Below are 18,787 nucleotides of genomic sequence, written 5' to 3' on the forward strand. Positions count from 1 at the left end.
GAAGTGAAATGTTCCTGGCTGGTATCACAGATGGTGGCAGCCCCATTATGTATGTCATCTGACATTCATCCTAGATAATTTATGGATAAACTCCAGTGCAGTCCTTACAGCATTGGCAGTTGGTGATTGACAGCCTGGCACTCATGTCAGAAGGAGACCATATTTCATTCTTTGCAGGAGAAAAGCTGGCAGGTATTGAAGAAATGTATTAATTTGGGGTTGAAGGGGAAGGAAGAGATACTCAGACATTTGTAGAAAAGGCACAGTTAGTTTTATTGTCATGTCTATGGTTTTAATCACCATGGTAGTGGAACATCCAAAAATACTATATTAATGAAGAGAGAAAAGGTGGGTGAGGTAATATCTTTTATTTGACCAGATTCTGTTTGTGAAAGACAGGCTTTCAAACTTGCACTGAACTCTTCATTAAGTGTGTCAATGATTTTGCGAGATAAGGAAGTGTTATCCCCTCTTTACAGATTGGGAAACTGAGGAACAAAGGCTAAGTGACATACATGGTCACACAGGGATGGTGAATAGCAGAGCTAGGGAGAGAGAACCCAAGCCATCCTGACTCCCAGGTCTGTGCCCTAACCCCAAGACCATCCTTCCTCCCTTACTGTTGCTTAGTGCAATATCCTGTGAGTCTTACTGTATCCGGAACATGCAGACCTGAAGTGTTTGTTTTAAATATAACTGATCATGGGAAAATGAGCTTTGTGTGTGCTTTGGATTTTCAAGCTTTATCAGCTTGCTTTTTATATTGTAGAGTTTTAAAAAAAAATCATCAGTTCACCTTATGAATGCTCTTCAAAAAAGAGCTTTCTTAGTGTATGTATGTATTCTAAATAAAAATATTGTACAGTGGCTTATTTTTTCTTTAATAGTAGATTGAACTACTTCTGTTTTAGACATGATTTACAAAAAAATGTTTGATTAGTCTTGATTTAAAGACATTCTAGATCTAATAGACTTCACTCTGGTGCTTTCCTTATGAAAGGGGAATTGTGTTGCATTTTTTGAACTTGAAAACCTGTCAGCATGAGTGATCACATCACTTACTGTGGCAGATTGCAGCCTAACAAATAATATGTACTCTTGTGCAAAGATAAAAATCATTTATTAAATGATTCAAAGGAAGCAATCTCATGGTAATCTAATTTTCAGCATGACGTAACTGCAAAATTAAACAGTCTGTCATTCATGTTATACCTCTTAGAGAATCTGACTTCTCTTGCACACGGTTGGAGATCTCTAGGACTATACAGACATTTATTTCAAAATGAGAGGCAGAGCAGTTACTTTAATCAAGAGACAACTGGTAGCATACATTAAAAGCTCTCTGCATAGAAGTGACAAGAATGGACTCTAGAGAAAATAATAGGCAGGCAGATGTGTTTTGTTTCAATTTATTTGCAATGTGTCTTTGTAATAAAAATTGTCTGATTTTATTTTATGTGCCATTCAATTATTACAAAGATGGAGTAAGACATGGGGACCTCTGCTTCGTGTTGTATATTTATGTACATAATGGTCCTATCTAATGACTGATGAGTGTATTCTCTGTAGATCTGAGTGTTTATCATTATTCCCATTTCACAGACTGGGAAGCAGAGGCACAAAAGTGTACTAGTTTATCAAACATACAGCAGATCAGTGGCAGGACCACGAATGGAACCCAGGTCTTCCAACTCCAAGTCAGCCAGACCGCACCACCTCCCATAAAATAAAATTAAATGTTGGCACAGCCTAGTTTTTAATGTTGTTCCATGCCAGGCATGCTTAAATTTCCTATTTTATAGAAACTGAGGGGTAGAACTTCTCTTCAAAAATCTTTATTACTTGCTAGCTATTACGGTTAACATACCATAATATTTTCTTTATTAAGCCCTATTTTCAAATGATTACAATGGAGTGATGAAAATTCCTTCTGGGCTGAAGTGTATACCTCTCAGATGGCTTTGTTTTAGAAAACTGCTTCTGACAAGCAATTGCTTCATAGTGTATGTTAATTGCTTTGAACATTTATATACTTTTGCAGTTAGAAATGGAAAAAAAAGTGTAGTCTCTGGAGAAGATCCTCGATTGGTGTAAGTCAGCAGAGCTCCATTGACCACCATACATAGCCCTTGATTGTGCTGGAACACTACCACCTGAAAATTTGACCCTCCATAGGTTATCTATAGCTAGATGTATATGTTCAATGTGAACAAAAGACAGCCTTTACTGCAGCATACAGGGTTTTTGTCAAAACCTGTTTCCAGAATGCTCATTGACTGTGTCAATGCTTTCGGGCACTCTCTCTCTCTGTAGAAGTTGAAGATACTGGGTGGGTTCAGGTGGGCTGTGGAAACTCAGCCTGAACTGGGAATGGAAAAGTCTAATTGTCTATGCGTTGGAGGTCAGGTTGACCCAGTGGAGGAGTATTTGCATCTACAGTAGGTGTTGGGCAGGTGGCAGATGATAAGGGAAGGAGTGAGTCATGTGGCCTATATACAATTAATTAGTGGCAAGATATTCCTAAGTGTCACCACGGAGTAACAATTTCTGGTATAAGATGATTGAAATTTGTACTTCTGATTTAAGTGTGGCAATCCAGAAAAAAGGATGTGATCCCTTCCTGCATCATGGTTTCCTCTGTTCTGCCATGGATTACTTGGTCTACACCTAAAACTTAGCTTGACCTAGCTACATCAGTGAGGGCTGTGAGAAATGTCATACCCTGTGTAATGTAGTTAGTTCAACCTCACCCCCAGTATAGACACCGCTAGGTCAAAAGAATTCTTCCATCTACCTTGCTGCTGTCTCTCAAGGGGGTGGATTTACTGCAGTGATGGAAAACCCCTCTGTCGCTGTTATAAGTGTATGCTACAGGGCTACAGCAGTGTGGGTGAAGGGCAGCAGGTGTGCCAGTGTAGTGCTTGTAGAATAGGCATCCTGTCATGTCCTCACTTGCATTGTGCCTTCTGTGAAGTACAATATGGGATTCCTGTTTGAATTTGGGACTTTGGAAGGAAGTCTGGATCTTTAGAGAACTTAACAACCCAAGTGTTATCTCCTACACCAGTTAATTATTAAAATAGTTCAATATTTGGGCCCTTAGCATCTGCTTACCTCACAATCCTTAATAGATTTTTATCTTCACAACACCCTGTGAAGTAGGGATGTATTTAAAAACCAAGTGATTTGCCCAGTGTCGCACAGGACATTTGTAGTTGAGCTGGGAAATGAAAACAGGTCTTTGGAATCAGTCTAGTGATTAGGGGACTGGACAATCTTCCTTACACTATGGTTTATTAACCCTAATTAATGCAGGGGTACTGCAGTCATGTATTATAATGAATTGTGCTCTGTTTATAAGATGACAGTTCAGTTTTCCAGCCATCACCACAACTTCAGTTCCTGAAAGAAGAAAAGACATTTGCATCCAGGGTAAAATTCACTGCACTCACAAAAAGCAGGGATATTTAGGCTCTATACAAGTGGAGTGTGGGACAGTCCAGGAGAGGAAATTAACACCTCCAAGCCAGTACCAGGGTGCCTGTATGCTTAAATGGTAGTTGTAGACCTGCAAGCCAGTTACTTCTGGAGCCACATAAATGTGGATTTGAAATCTCTTTTCTCGTCTGCACTTAGTACTACACCAGTGTGGCTACTTGGCTGTCACGGAGAGCCTTCCCACAGCATTCAGGGAGTGCACAGCCACTTCGGTAAAGCCACTCTACAGGGAGATCCTATGTGCAGCTCCTATGGGGGGGATGAGGTGGTAACAGATTTTTTCAAAGCAAGGTGAATTGCACCCCCAGAGAAGAAAACAAGAAGCACTAAAGTTCAGTCTGTCTTCGTACACCACCCTTAGATAACACATTACACCCCCTATCTTAGCTTTAGCTTCTGATCCATCAAATATAAACACCATAGGCAAGATTCTGGCCACCTGATCCATCTACTGAGGGCTGCATTGGTGGTATAAGGCAGGCAGAAAGCCAGTCTATTCAGCTATTCCCCTAGCATAGAGGAATCCCCAGAAGATGTAGAATCTGCATACTTGGCTTTGTGGTGCCTCTCTCCTTCTGGCCACCACATAGGGGGCATATTGGGAGCATAGCAGTGAAGTAATGGTTGGAGTTCTGCTACACTCTGGCAATCCCCTGCTGTAATAGAGCCTGTTAGGGGGACTGTGCAACTGATCGTGATTTAGAGCAGCTCTAAATTCTGCTGGGAGAGGGCCCCTCCCCAAAGATTAGGGAAAAGCAACCGTTGATGCTCTGAGCTGGGGCCGAGAGCTTCACAGTGTGGGAGGGGGCTCTGGGCTGAGCCTGGGGCAGGGGGTTGGGGTGCAGGAGGAGGTGAGGGGTGTAAGCTCTAGGGAGGGAGTTTGGGTGCAGGAGGGGGCTCCGGGTTGGGGCAGAGTGTTGGGATGCTGGCTCTGGGAGGGGGCTCAGGACTGGGGCAGAGGCTTGGGGTGCAGTAGGTGGTTCGGAGTGCTGACTCCGGGAGGAGGATTGGGGTGTGGGCTCCCGCCGGGCGGCACTTACCTCAGGCGGCTCCCGGTAGATGGTGTAGCGGGACTTAGGCTCACTTCCTGACCCGGCCCCATGCCGCTCCCGGAAGGAGCCAACGCTCCTCTGCAGCCCCTGGGGGGGGCCATGTGGCTCCGCGTGCTACCCCTCTCTACTGGCACCGTCCCCCGCAGCTCCCATTGTCCATAGTTCTCTGTTCCCGGCCAATGGGAGCTGCGGGGGCGGGGCTTGCAGGCAGGAGCAGTGTGCGGAGCGCCCGCCCTGGGGCCGCAAGGGCGTGCTGGCCGCTTCTGGGAGCGGTGTGGCTTTGGGGCAGACAGGGAGCATGCCTTAGCTTAGGCCAGTGGTCACCAAACAGTCGATCCTGGAGACTCTCCCAGTCAATTGTGATTTCTAGTGGTTCAGCAGGGCTGCCGCTATCTGCTATAGATTTTCTGTAGAATATGTATTAAGTACCTGTTGCACTAATTGTGCTTGAAAAGTTTATTTTATGAAATTGGAACTCAGTGACTTAGCCACTGATTAATAATAATGATCTGTAAGTATATTTTTAAAATAATACTTACAGATGATTAGTTCTCAGTTTAAGTAATTCACCATATCCATGTTACTTATTAACTATGTCCAATCTATTTCAGTAAAAATATGAAGCTTTATAACTTTAACCAATAACAACTTCAGGTTTTCGGGAGGCTTCATTATGGATATCAGACAGATAGATAGAAAATGCGTAGGTGTCAGCATGGTCTAGTAGATTCAAGTTCCATTCCTGGCTCTCTCATTGGCCTGCTTGATCTTGAGAGAGTCACTTCACTGCCCCATGCCTCAGTTTCCCCCATCTTTAAAATGAGGATAATGATACTTGCCTCCCCCTGTAAAGTGCTTGAGGTCTACTGATGAAAACACTAAATAAGAGATGGGCATTAATATATTTTCAATGAAACGAAAGAAGAACTTTTTCCTTTGAAAATAATGCCTCTGACTACTTCCCCAAATTTTTTGTAGCTGAGTTGTTTGTAGGGCAGAGCCACTGTTGTATAATTCAAATGGCTGCCTGATCATAGAACAGACACTAATACTTGGCCCGTGTTCAGCATGATACTTTATCACTTGCCTCACTTTCAGTGCAACTTGTCCTATTGAAATCAATGCACTGTTTGACCATGCCAAACTAACTGTCCAGTTAGGTCTTCCCAAACTGGTTGAATCTGTAATGGTATGGGCAACAGTCCTCCAGATGTGGAGAGCAGATGGGAAGTGGAAGGAGAACGTGACTTAAAAAATATAAGTTAGTCTGAGGTGGACCCTGGTGATTGAAAAGTCACTGTAAGATTGTGGTTGCTTGCACTGTGTTTCAGGCCTGAGTCCTGAGATTTAAAAATAAAGAACATATGGGCCTAATTAAAAAGAACAAAGGAAACAGAGAGTGGGGGAGGTGGAGGGGAACAAATCCAGAAAATAAGAAACAGTTGGACACCCGAATTATAGGCATCTGATTTTTACTAGATTAATTAAAGACTGCCGAAGAGCTAACCCCACAGCCATTTGGCGGGGTGGGGGAGGCAATGCAGTATATTAATTACACTTTTTTTTTTAAGACTTGTGGTTTTGTTGTAATTCTTTTTATCATAGCTTTCCTGATAGCAAAACCTATAGAAAAAGCTTCAATTCAGCTACCTTTCTAACTCTCTGTTTTCAGTTGCTCATGAGTTCTTCAGTATTCTTCTATTTAGGCTGAAATTTTCCATGTTTATTTTCAGTCGTAAGTTGCATTTCCTTTTGGGAAGGCTTTGGGAAATCACTTCAGCTATTTGAGTTAGGTGAGCAGGGAAAATATACTTTTCCCTATTCTGAAAAATATTTATTTTGTCATGGGTAACTTCATCAATTGTACTTCTCATGTATCTAAAAAGGAACTTTGTAACTTAAGTAACTTTGAATTTTTCTCTTTTAAAAAAAAAAAGCTACAAGCAATTACAAAATAGTAAACATTTTATTATGTTTTGGTTTAATTGCTTGCAGCACTAGGGAGGTTTTAACTTGTGTAGTTAAAAATGGTTCTTGCCTTAATTTTTAAAGATAAATTAGATGCAAAAATGTATCCAGATACATCTGCTTATCTGCTACATATCTGGGCTGGCCCTGAGGCCTTAAAAACCCTGTCTCTTTCTTAGCTAGAAGAAAAGGAGTACTTGTGGCACCTTAGAGACTAACCAATTTATTTGAGCATGAGCTTTCGTGAGCTACAGCTCACTTCATCAGATGCATACCGTGGAAACTGCAGTAGACATTATATACACACAGAGACCATGAAACAATACCCCCTCCCACCCCACTGTCCTGCTGGTAATAGCTTATCTAAAGTGATCATCAAGTTGGGCCATTTCCAGCACAAATCCAGGTTCTCTCACCCTCCGCCCCCCCACACAAACTCTCCTGCTGGTAATAGCCCATCCAAAGTGACCACTCTCTCTATTGTGAAGAGAGTGGTCACTTTGGATGGGCTATTACCAGCAGGAGCCTGAGTTTGTGTGTGGGGGGGTCTCTGTGTGTCTACTGCAGTTTCCACGGTATGCATCCGATGAAGTGAGCTGTAGCTCACGAAAGCTCATGCTCAAATAAATTGGTTAGTCTCTAAGGTGCCACAAGTACTCCTTTTCTTTTTGCAAAGACAGACTAACACGGCTGTTACTCTGAAACCTTTCTTAGCTAGGGTGATCAAGGATATTCCCACAACGAAAGCCTTGGGGGAGTTTTTCTTCCCAAAGCCTCTTCTCACAAACTTTTACCAGAAAGGATATCTGAGTTGAAGGATGCATTGTTCTTTTTACTACACTAAATGGGATTTTTTGTCACTGAAACTAAATTGCTGTTGGTAACGAACTGATGTGAAGCCTGAAAATTTATAGAAGTGAACTAGTAGCAAAAGTCTTGATTTTGTTTGCCACTGAAAACTTGAAGGAAACATTAACACTAGAGGAGGCATGTTAAAGAAAACAAGAAATAGGAAGCATCTGCAATAAAGAGAAGTTGAAGAGAATCAAGAGAATAAAAGTGTTAGGCAGAATAAGTGGGATGTGATAGAGTGGACAATTAACACTGTCCTTACGCTTCTGGATTGAAAGGTGGTACGTCACACATGAAAATGTATTTAGTGATTATCCAAGTCCATAGTAGTTGTCTAATATTCAGCAATTAAATTGCTGGCAATTAAATTGTAGGCAATCCTAAGATATACAAGTTTAACTGTTCTATTGATTAAAAAACTTTGAGATTCCCATGAACTATCACAAACAGGTGCTAAACAGAATCAAATTCTATTCCATTTTTGAAAGTTGTAGCTTAAAGCTAAGTATAAATTGTCAGTGGAACGTATGTGAATACTTGCATTGCAAATACATGTTAAATATGAAAAAATAATAAAACGTGTTAGTCACTTATTTACTGGGGCTTGAATTGGGGGTTCTTTGTTTCCCTTTTATCACCCGATAGTACAAACACCTTAAATAAACACAAGTTGAAAGACTTATTAATGGTTTTAAGGTTTTCCCTCTTTCTTTTTCTTATAATTGCAGGCGAAACCTTACAAAGCTGTCCCTGATCTTCAGCCACATGCTGGCAGAAATCAAAGCAATCTTTCCTAATGGCCAATTCCAGGGTGACAACTTTCGTATCACAAAAGCAGATGCTGCAGAGTTCTGGAGAAAATTTTTTGGAGACAAGTAAGTATTGCTGGTTAGAAGGATTGTGAATTCTGTCTTATAACATGCATACAGAGAAGTACTGTTTTAAATAATGCAAATAGAATAGATATGTTTTTTTTGCCAGAGTTGCCATAATGATTTCGCATTTAGTTTCTTTATGGTTATTTAGTTTCAAGAAGTAAAGGTTGGGTGCAGTAGTTCTCTTCTGTAGGTAAAATACATGTAAAAAAAAATGAACTACGGATGGCATGAAGGGAAAATTAGGAAGAAAGTTTTGTTTTCCTTTTAGTCTTTCAAATTGTGTTGCTGTAGAAGGTGCAAAACCTATGATGCAATTTCTTTTTGTTTTCTTAAAATTAATATGAATTTTGATCCTTTTCTCCAAATCCCATAAACAAGTCCTATCTGCTTTTCACTTTCCTGTTGGTTTCCATTTCCAGTTTGTCCTTCTGTGTGTTAAGCAAAATTTTAAATTTGGAAAGTAACGTAAGCTAGGACCAAATTTTTCAAGCAAGATAGGAATATAAATTACAGTAGTCTCTAATCTGACTAAAACCAGTACTTGTCTCGAAATCCTCTTCTGCTAACCAGTGTAACATTAGAGGCCCCATCCTGAAAACAGCACACTTACTCCTGTCCATAATCCCTTTCATTTCAGTTTAAGGAATTATTTTCACTTAAACATTGACCACAGTGTGTTAAATTATTTCATCACTCTTCTACATCTGAGAAATTAAATTTGAAGGTGAATATGAACACTTCGTTTCTGATCCTGCAAACACCTGCAGCTAAATTTGTCAAAATGAGAGAAGATACGTGGGTGGAGGTGAGATGATTTAGGTCCTTGAAGGTGAGGGTAAGAAGCTGCTGTCTTGTCACTCCAGAAATATTTTCTATCCGTCTAGTAAACTAAAAGGCACTTACTCCATACAGTCAGAAAAAGATAGTTTCACCTTAATTAGATACTGGCACTCCAAAGATTGTCTAAACCATATTTTTTAGGTTAATGGATACTCTTGGAGTAGAATAAATACAGTTTATCATTTTTTATGGGCCATTGCGTCTAGGGTGAATTTTAAGATATGTTTAAGATATGCAAAACCACAATGCATTGTATGATGTGTATTCTCCTTGCCTACATGTCCTGCTACAAGAGATTTACCATAGACTGAATTAGGAACTTTAACTGAATCTGATGTTCCCTGCCCATATTGCTACATTTTCAATGAACAAGTTTACTGCCTAACGCATACTCTCAGATTAGTAACGTTTGACTATATTTGGTTTCTTGAATATGTGTGCTACTTTACAAATACGTTAAGATGGAGTCCCTGTACTGAGGACCTTAGAGTCCAACTCTGATATGACGTGTGGAATAACAGTTAAAGTGCAGGAATAGATGGAAACAACATATCTGTCTAGATGAGTTCTGGGAGGCTTAATGAAAGAAGCAAGTTTTTAGAAGAATACGCTGTACAAGGAGGGTATTGTGAGCATACAGGATTGTTTAAAAAACTGGCAACTAAATAGAGCACTTCAAACACAAATTGTAACATTTTAAAAATACTTTGTGGACTTTATGCAGGCTGTAGATGAATGTGATACAGTCTTGTCACGCCTTCATTATCAGTATTTATTACAAAACCCTTTTATAATGGCAGGAACAGAAAAAGGTTGGCGAGATTCATAAAGGTTTTTTTTGTTTGTGTTTTTGGTTTTTTAAGGTCACAAGGGACCATTATGATCATCTAGTTTGACTTCCTGCATAACACAGGCCATAGCATTTCACCAAGCAATTCCTGAGTCAAGCCTTTAATCTCTACTTGAGCTAAGGCATGTCTTTTAAAAAAGACACCCAGTCTTGATTTAAAACACTTCAAAGGATGGATAGTCCGCTATGGCCCTAGGTAATGGTTCTAGTGTTTAATTACACTTGCTGTTAAATTGCCCCTTACTTCTCATCTGACTTTTGTCTAATTTCAGCTTCCAGCCAGTGGATCTCATTTGGCTTTGCCTGCTAAAATAAATAGTCCTCTATCTGAAATCGTTTCCCCATATAAGTATTTATTTCTGATCAATTCCTGATCATGCCATCTCTTGATCTTCTTTAAGAGAAGTTTCAGAGTAGCAGCCGTGTTAGTCTGTATTCGCAAAAAGAAAAGGAGTACTAGTGGCACCTTAGAGACTGACCAATTTATTTGAACATAAGCTTTCGTGAGCTACAGCTCACTTCATCGGATGCATCTGATGAAGTGAGCTGTAGCTCATGAAAGCTTATGCTCAAATAAATTGGTCAGTCTCTAAGGTGTCACTAGTACTCCTTTTTCTTTTTGTTAAGAGAAGTGAACCTGAGCATGTTTTATGCTGCCATTGGCCCTGCTCAAAAGATCTTTCAAAACATCATCAAGGGTCAGAAAAAAATGTATTTTTTTTGAGGATTTTTATTGTCAAAGGCTCAGGGCATGTTACTTAAAATTTCTTGTGATAGAGCACCCTTTAAAAAAAAAAAAGTCAATTAAAAACACCAAGTTGTAAATATCAAGTTTTTTAAATGCCCACACATCATCTACTTTTCATTTAGTGTGTCCTTCTTTTCTTAGTTATCCTTAGAGTTTGGTCCCTTCCCCTTTTTCGTGCTATCCTTGGATAACTTTACCTGCTGTTCTGGCTGCAACATCCATTTCTTTGCTGAATACTTACAGATCGCAACCATAAATCTAAATCCAACTCTGAACTTCACCCTTGGCTTGTTCATTTCCTTCTGACCCCTCCTCTTTCTCTGCTTTTCCTGAGCCAGCTGACTTAGTGCCTCTCTTCTCCTTCTTGTCTCTTGTCTTCATACCTCTGTTTGTGCCACACTTTCCTGGTGATCTAATTTCTCCATTTAAAAAAAAAAACAAAAACACAAAAAACCACCTTTCCAGGTGGATTCTAATTTCAACTGTAAATTTCTTGGGGCTTGGACCATGTGTTATATTTTGCATGGTGTCAAGCATAGACAGACCTCAATAAGTAGTTGCTATTTTTAGTAGGCTGACTTTTTAAGAACCTGCCACTTGCCCATGATTAACAACCTCACTTCTCAGTAGTAAACAGTTAATTTGTGCTCAGCATGCTTGGCATTCACCCAGATTTAGTTAATTGTGTTTAAGTAACTGTAAAGCATGTAACAGCATGAATGTTGAATATCTAGATGAGTAAAAGTTATTGTCTTGCATCACCATTTAATCTCTTTATGAAATGAAATGCCTGAAGCCTTTAAGGCATGAATTGTCTTTTAATTCACTGAGTATCACACACTGATATGCCTTTGGGGATCACATCCTTTTAAGGTGGGCGTGTTTTGACAAATTGGTCTGCAAATACTTACTTATCCCTTTCCTAGACATAGTGCATACTTCAAGCTTTAGGGTGTTGGACGAGATGTAATAAATGATGAAATCTCCAGTGTTCATACTGGTAAATATGTTCAATATTGAATTAATTGCTCAAATATAGATAGTATATTCAAACCTGCCTGCTGAAGTTTGGCCCCATAGACATAAATTTAGGTCCCAATTCTGCTATTGGCTCCCTCCTGTCAGATTCCTGTGTCAATGCTGAACCCCACTGAAGTGAATGGGGATCTACATGTGATCAAAATTCTACCTCTAAAAAACAAATGGACAGGATTGGGGCCTTAGAGACTTCAATAAAAGTGATAGGATTTTTCAGGGTTGCTGGCCACCCAAAATCCCATTTAAGTCAGTGGGAGCTCCAGGACCTGTGGAAAAACAGTCCACACATTTAGGTTTCCAAATACAGATTTAAAAGCCTAACTTTAGGCACCTAGGTCTGAAAATTTTGGCCCATATATCCAACTTCAGTAAGGTGCCCTTCAGAACTATTACAGACATATATGCATTGTAAGCATATTAGTATGTTGCTTCAACTTAGATACAGTTGCCTTTGATGGATACTGGTTCATTGACCTTCTGTGTCAAGCTCCTTTTGCATCAGCACTTTTAAATAGAGCACGTTGCGAGTGAGATTCTAATTGCAGAGGGAAAAACTCCAATAACTTCTTGAACAAAAATCTTATTTTTTGTTTAAACAAACTAAAATTTAGGAAAACGGCACTATTCAGAGCAGCACTTATGCACGTGCTTCATGGTAAGCATCTATTTAATTGCCTTCCTGAATTAGGGCTGTCAGATACATAAGAGGGTTCTGGTATGTGCATAATTCATAGAACACCTTATCCAGAGATCTTCTACTCATTTTTACTCAGTCCTTATTCTGAGGACAATGGGAGTTTGCTCAGGTAAACACTAAGTAAATTACCTTGAGATTTGGCTCCTAGAGAAATAATAAGCGGTTAAAATGAGAAACATGGAAATAATTATGTTACGTTTTGTGTCCCTGAGCAGAGAGATGCAATTATTTCTTTGTTTATAGCTGATCATGTTATGATTTTTCAGAATACAAATATAAACATTTTCGAGTTTCTCTGAAAAAACAATTGGAAACCATCCCACAATCCCACCTTGTTTTGTAGGGTTTTTTTTTCTGACTAAATTTTGAAATATAAATGAAGCTTTAACAAAAGTCATGATCCATTATGTCCTAGGCCTGCTCTTTAGATTTTTGGGCCTTTTGGGCTTTGTCTAGCAGCAAAGTAAGGGACATGCTGCTTTTTATTTTTTTAATGTGAATGTACAGTAAATTCTCAAAGATCAATTCCTGGCATCCAGTCTGTGCTGAACACTTATTTTTCTCTTTGACTGCTCTTCCCAAATGAATTGGAAACTTTTTATTTTGTTGCTCTATAATAAGCAGTGTTGTTTTTCCAAGAACACGTGTTGCTGCGCTCATTCTTTTACAACCATCAGGGCCTCTACAAATACTTTAAGGCACATTCTGCAGGTTACCAATATATGCATCAGAGCATGCTTGTCTTCCTTCAGAATTTACAGCCAGCTATGTGCACAGCCAGATGGTTTCAAATTGTTTAATTAAAAATACATTAATAGCTAAGATAACTATTAGAAGTTCCTACTGACTATTTATCTAGCCATCATCAGTTGACAGTTTCCTTTAGGCACCACAGAAGTAGGTCTCACGGGAGTATTTGAAGGAAGACCGGGTTTAACAGATTTATTCATTGAGGTCATTCCATTAATTTCCCTCCTCTTCAAATCCCTCCTCAAAATCCACTTCTGTGGTTCCTAAAGGAAACTGCCAAATGACAGTGGCCAGATAAAGGGCCACGAAAGACTTCTGCATGGAAGAATGTGTGAAGATGTTTGTGGGAGAAACAGGCAAATAGGAAATGGAGGCTGCCATCCTCCATGGACCAAAGTGAGTGGAAGGTTTGTAGCACATTAAATAATAAAGACCATTACAGATCAGGACTAAGTAATGAAGGAGCTTAAATGTAAGGATCAGAATCTTTTATATGAGACAATGGGGAAAGTTGAGCCAGTGCAGGGGCTCAAAGGGATGACATGGTCAAAATAATGGGGCAGAAAGATGATCTTAATGACGGTGTTTGGAACCAGAGAGACAAGCCTTGAACAAGTATGACTAGGTTTGTTATGCCATTTCACAGTCAGTCATTGCACTAAGGTCTTGATGTCACTAGGCCTATAGCAGTCAGTTCTGTGTGATGGGGTGGATTCCTTGTTGCAGCCATGTTCATGTAAATTAGCATGGAGGCAGCTAGCACTGCCTCTTCCTGACCTTTAAAAAAAAACAAAAAAAACAAAACAAAAAAAACACCTTTGTACTGAATTAGTAGATCAGCCACTAACATGGGTTCCCCAAATACTTTCAAATGGAACAGGAGTATGGCCAGAAAAACAGAGTGATCTGAGACTGACTTTGCAGAAGACCTAACTTGGATCCCTGATAGCGTGTGTTGCAATCCCTGATACAGACAGAAAGGAATTTGGAGAAATGTGGGGTGACCCCACATAAAATAGAAAGCTCTTTTTTTCCAGCCCCTTGCTGTTCCAGATCATGCATGCCCACAGATGGTTGTGGTCCTTGATGACTGTGGGTGTTTGGAACCCATTGTTCACTAATGAAGCCATGGTGTGTAGGCAGCTCTGTACAGATATGTGCTGCCTCAAGAAATACTAACCTGTAGTCTCCAAAGAGAGTCTGCTTAGGCAAGGTATACGTACTCCTTTGCTCCTTCTTTATTCCCAGAGCCTCACCCTCCTTTCCCTTCCCTACCCTCCTGTGTTAGGCTTCAGTTGTACTTCTGACACATGGGGTCAATATTGTAACTGTTGTATAGAATGGGATGGCATGGTGGAGCAGAAGTGCTTTTTCCCCCTTGTGACTGATCTTCTCAGGCCTTTTTTTGAATTGACTTGTGCGGTTGTTTGCTCTGGGCTTCAGAACCAAAGGAAGCATGAGGTCCATTTTTCATACTGGAGGGTGTTTGGAGCAATATTCTAAGAAAGCTGTGTTCAGTAATGATAAACTGAAACCCACATCAGTTTCCTCAAACATTCAAAGAATTTTTTGTTTAGATCTGGGTGACTGCTTGAATTTTTAAATAAATTCACTTTGGACAGTCATGCCCCTTTTGTGTTCGCATTCTGCAGCATTTCTGAGAGAGTTGTACTGGCACGGATGTTGGCAGAATGTCAGTTTCCAAGTTACACACATACATATTCACACCACAGGTGCTTCTGAGCTCCTCTACTTCGAGAGAGAAGAAACAATGGCATATGCACATCTGACCAGTGCAGCTCAGATATTGCACGTTGAATGTTCACAGAGATAATTTTTTTTTAATCCATAGTTGTTGGTTCTTTTAAGCAAAACATGCAAATACTTAAAAAGTTTGAGGAAAATCCCAGTTTGCTCTTGGATATTCTATGAGCAGAAAAAGAAGCTAAATCCATCTGTTAAATTATTTGTTGTGAATTACTTGCTGAGCTCTAATCCTTCAAATGGCTTGGAGGAAGCTTGGCTTGGCGTTTTAGAGTATGATATATCTTGGAATCCTGAATAACCCTACCCTTGGGGCAAATGCTTATATAAAAAGCAGTTTCAATAAGATGTCTAAAACAAAACTTTTACTCTGCCCAGAACAGACCTCATGCCACCAATTTGTTATAAATGCAATTACTACTGTCACTCTATCAGAGAAAATAGAAAGGCAGTCTCCACTGGGAATGTGTTCTTCTGGTGGGCGCCTCAGATGAGAGGAAGACCAGAGGTGATTATCCAGATACAGTCAGGTCTGCAGCAAGAGACAGTGTTTAGGTGTATATGAGACACTTTTTCTGCATTAGGGTCTCAAACAAGCTTCCTAAAGCTTTAAAGAGGACCATTTTGTTGTTGTTAAACCAGCATAGGTACGCTTTGACTGCAATTGAAAGGGTGCAGAGACTCCCACTGATTTCAGTGTGAGTTGGATCAGGCCCTAAGTGAGCTTTAAATTCTTTCGATTTAGAAAAGTTCTGTCTCAAATAAATAAAACACACCTAAATACATAACAGATGGTTGTCCTTAGCTCCCTAGTGTTTTAATTCAGGTGTACGTTTCAAGCCACTTCACATATTTATTCCTTTTATATATTTTCTCTCTGATTTTAATTAATTGTACAACAGCACGTCCAAGAGCATCATAAAATAGCACATATAATACATGTTTATGAAAACAAACTAAAACATACAGCCTGATACTTTCTGAAATTAGTACTGCTTCCTAGAAGACATCAGAAAAGAGACAAACTGTTGCTGAACATATGTTTAAAAAAGAGAAAAGCCGTTTTTTGGGCAGCAAACAGTTTGAGTGAATTTATAATGAGGATAGCTATCTTTTTTAGTATTCCTAATATGAAATACTCCCCAGAATAATGCCTCAGTAACAGTACATCATACAGCCAATGACAGCTTATATAGTTATTAAATATAAGACAATGCACTTATTCATCCTAATTATACAGAGAGCCTAACATGGTAGGGGGTGTCATATTGCATCTTCCTGATGAACACAGCAGAGGTGCGTAACCCCTCCTTCTCCAGACAAGTTCCCACTGATCTGCCTAATCTCATCAGGCATGTGCAGAAATACCTGCCAACATCTAATGCTGGGCATCATTAGTGGCATGAAGCAACAAACAAAACAAGGACAAAGAGCCTGGAAACCATTAGCTGTAAATACTTTGTACAATTCAAGATGGAAAAGAGGCAGATTGCATTTGATTGTAAACCAGATCCTGTCTTCTTTTATTGTAAAGGAAACATGCTTTCTCTAACATTATTTAGTAGGCTTGACAAACATACTGTTCTCTATAAATCCTTATCTCAGCATTCATTTTATAAGCAGCATCTGAAGTAATGTGTTTGGATTTAAATAATAAAGACACCTGTACAAAACTGTAGATCCCCAACGTGTAATAATACACCAGAAATCACAACAGCATTAAAATTATCATTCAAACAGGAACTCAATCTGACAGCCACCTACCAAAGCTCCTTTCTACCACTTTACTGTTGTGGGAAGTTTACTCTCAGCTTTTTCTAAATACTCCTACCCACACCTTTTGCAGTGTGCCTGGGAGATTAGTCCAAGTAGCCTGAATTTGACAAAGGGGGAGGATAGATGGGGAGGAACAAGTTACATAGTCCTAGAGACCTCACAGAGAACACCCTGCTAGCAAACTCCCTCTTTTCTATAAAAGGCGGCCTCCTGCTCAAGGACTTCTCTTGACCACAGCTGTCGGAATGGCGCCGGGAGAGAGGTAGTCCCTCAGGTAGGCTGGTCCCAAGCTGGTTAGTGCCAAAAGCTACAGAGTGACTTTATCAGAAGCAGAAATGAGTGTTTCAACAACAAACAGTTCTCAGCTCTCCTGGGGACAGTAAATGATGGTCAAGGCATAACAGGCCAGATCCAAAACTCACTGAAATAACTGGGAGGGCTCAGATGGATTTCAGTGGACTATAGATGAGGAACACCTTTTTTTTTTTTTAAACACCTGTCCTGGAAGATTATCGCGATAAACTTCAGATGTTATTTCACTGGTTTAATCTCTCAACTGTGAACATGTCTGTCATAGGCTGAGTTGCAGATGGGCTGAATTGTGCATTAAGGTGTCTGACCTTGAAGTTTTGTATCTATATTATTTTTTTAATCAGGTGAGGGGTAATAACATTAAGTGAATAGAGGATGGTAGGTCCTGTGTATCGGTCACATCCAATAATTTCTTCATGAAACTATAGCAGGTGGAGAACCAAGAGGGAGTTCTGACAATCCTGTCACATCACTCATTTTTGCTTGCATTGTATTGAGATTACACTTGCATATGAGATTAATTTTAGCTTTAAGAGTTTGGATTTCCTCTTCTAACCCTTGCTATTCTAGTACTGTGATCTTGATGCTGTCACCATTCAGAAAGTTTAATGAGAGAATCAAAGAGGAAGTCTAATTTATGATTACCTGTTTAATTCCTGTAATTGTGACACCTAAATTCATATATAACTGTAGTTTTTAACACCATGGATGCACAGAGGTTTTCTATCTTTGTACTTTAAAGTCAGTGCAACATTTTGTTCTTTCTTTACCGTGATCAAAATTTGATGTGCATTCTTTTTTAAATGGCATCTGATGTGGTATCTCTCTTCAGTTCTTTGTGGTTTCCTGTTTTTCATACACAGACGAACATATCTGCGGAGATCTATTCGGCTTCATCATATATCATCATTTATGATTTTCTCAATACAAGCTTCAAAATGACATTTCGATTTCCAGGTCTAAAGGCTTTTATGAATACAGTAAAGGCCAGATTAGGATTTTTCCCTGCAGCAGAAATATGAACTCAAGTCCTCAGCGTTCTGCTTTTAGCTGAAAGCTTTTTTTTTAAAGTTAGGTGAATTGGCAAGTATTTACTTAGTGTGGAACAGTCAGATATAACTATCATTTTCTTTTATAACTCCATATTACTAAGTAATCTGAATTACTTTGTACATGTAAAAAGGAGATGTGAAAATGTTTGTGGAATAAAAATGTTGTGGGGTTTTTCTAAAGTTAGTGTCAACAGCAGAAGCCCATGAGGCATCTGTAGCATGTGTGAGGGTTGTATCTTTGGCTCTTTAGACTGTTTTTTAGCATCCACATACACACAAACTGGCTTTAAAAACACAAAATCTTACACATTTGCTTATGCTCTAATAAATTGGTTAGTCTCTAAGGTGCCACAAGTCCTCCTTTTCTTTTTGCGAATACAGACTAACACGGCTGTTACTCTGAAACCTACACATTTTAAAGTCTTGCAAATAACTACAGATCACCGAGAATGTGATCCTGTAAAGTAGGCTATTCTCTACTCCTACGGGGCATTGAGGTCAGTCAGTCCACCTTGCAGGGAGAGATTTAATGCCGTGCAGAATTTAGATAGTAACCTTTATAATGACGTCTGGGTGAAGAAGAAGCAGCAGCAGTTGTTGATGGGTGGTCTGCCATGGTTTGTAAAGGGTTCCTCCACGTGATGGGCATCGCGTGGGGTGCCAGATCTCACCATCTTCATTGACAATGGTTGGCAGAAGAACCTGCCAGTTT

At 39.6% G+C, this 18,787-nt stretch overlaps 1 protein-coding gene across 4 annotated transcripts in view; it reads left to right on the forward strand.

The window, feature by feature from the left end:
* CBLB (Cbl proto-oncogene B) overlaps positions 1-18,787 on the forward strand; it is a 194,754-nt gene that overhangs the window by 84,184 nt on the left and 91,783 nt on the right. For all 4 annotated transcript variants that reach the window (XM_073306566.2, XM_073306576.2, XM_073306585.2 and 1 more), the window contains exon 4: positions 8,099-8,245. In XM_073306566.2, coding sequence (XP_073162667.2) covers positions 8,099-8,245 — 147 coding nt within the window. The remainder of the gene's footprint in view (positions 1-8,098; positions 8,246-18,787) is intronic.

The sequence above is a fragment of the Lepidochelys kempii genome, chromosome 1, assembly GCF_965140285.1.
Source record: "Lepidochelys kempii isolate rLepKem1 chromosome 1, rLepKem1.hap1, whole genome shotgun sequence".
NCBI lineage: Eukaryota > Metazoa > Chordata > Testudines > Cheloniidae > Lepidochelys > Lepidochelys kempii.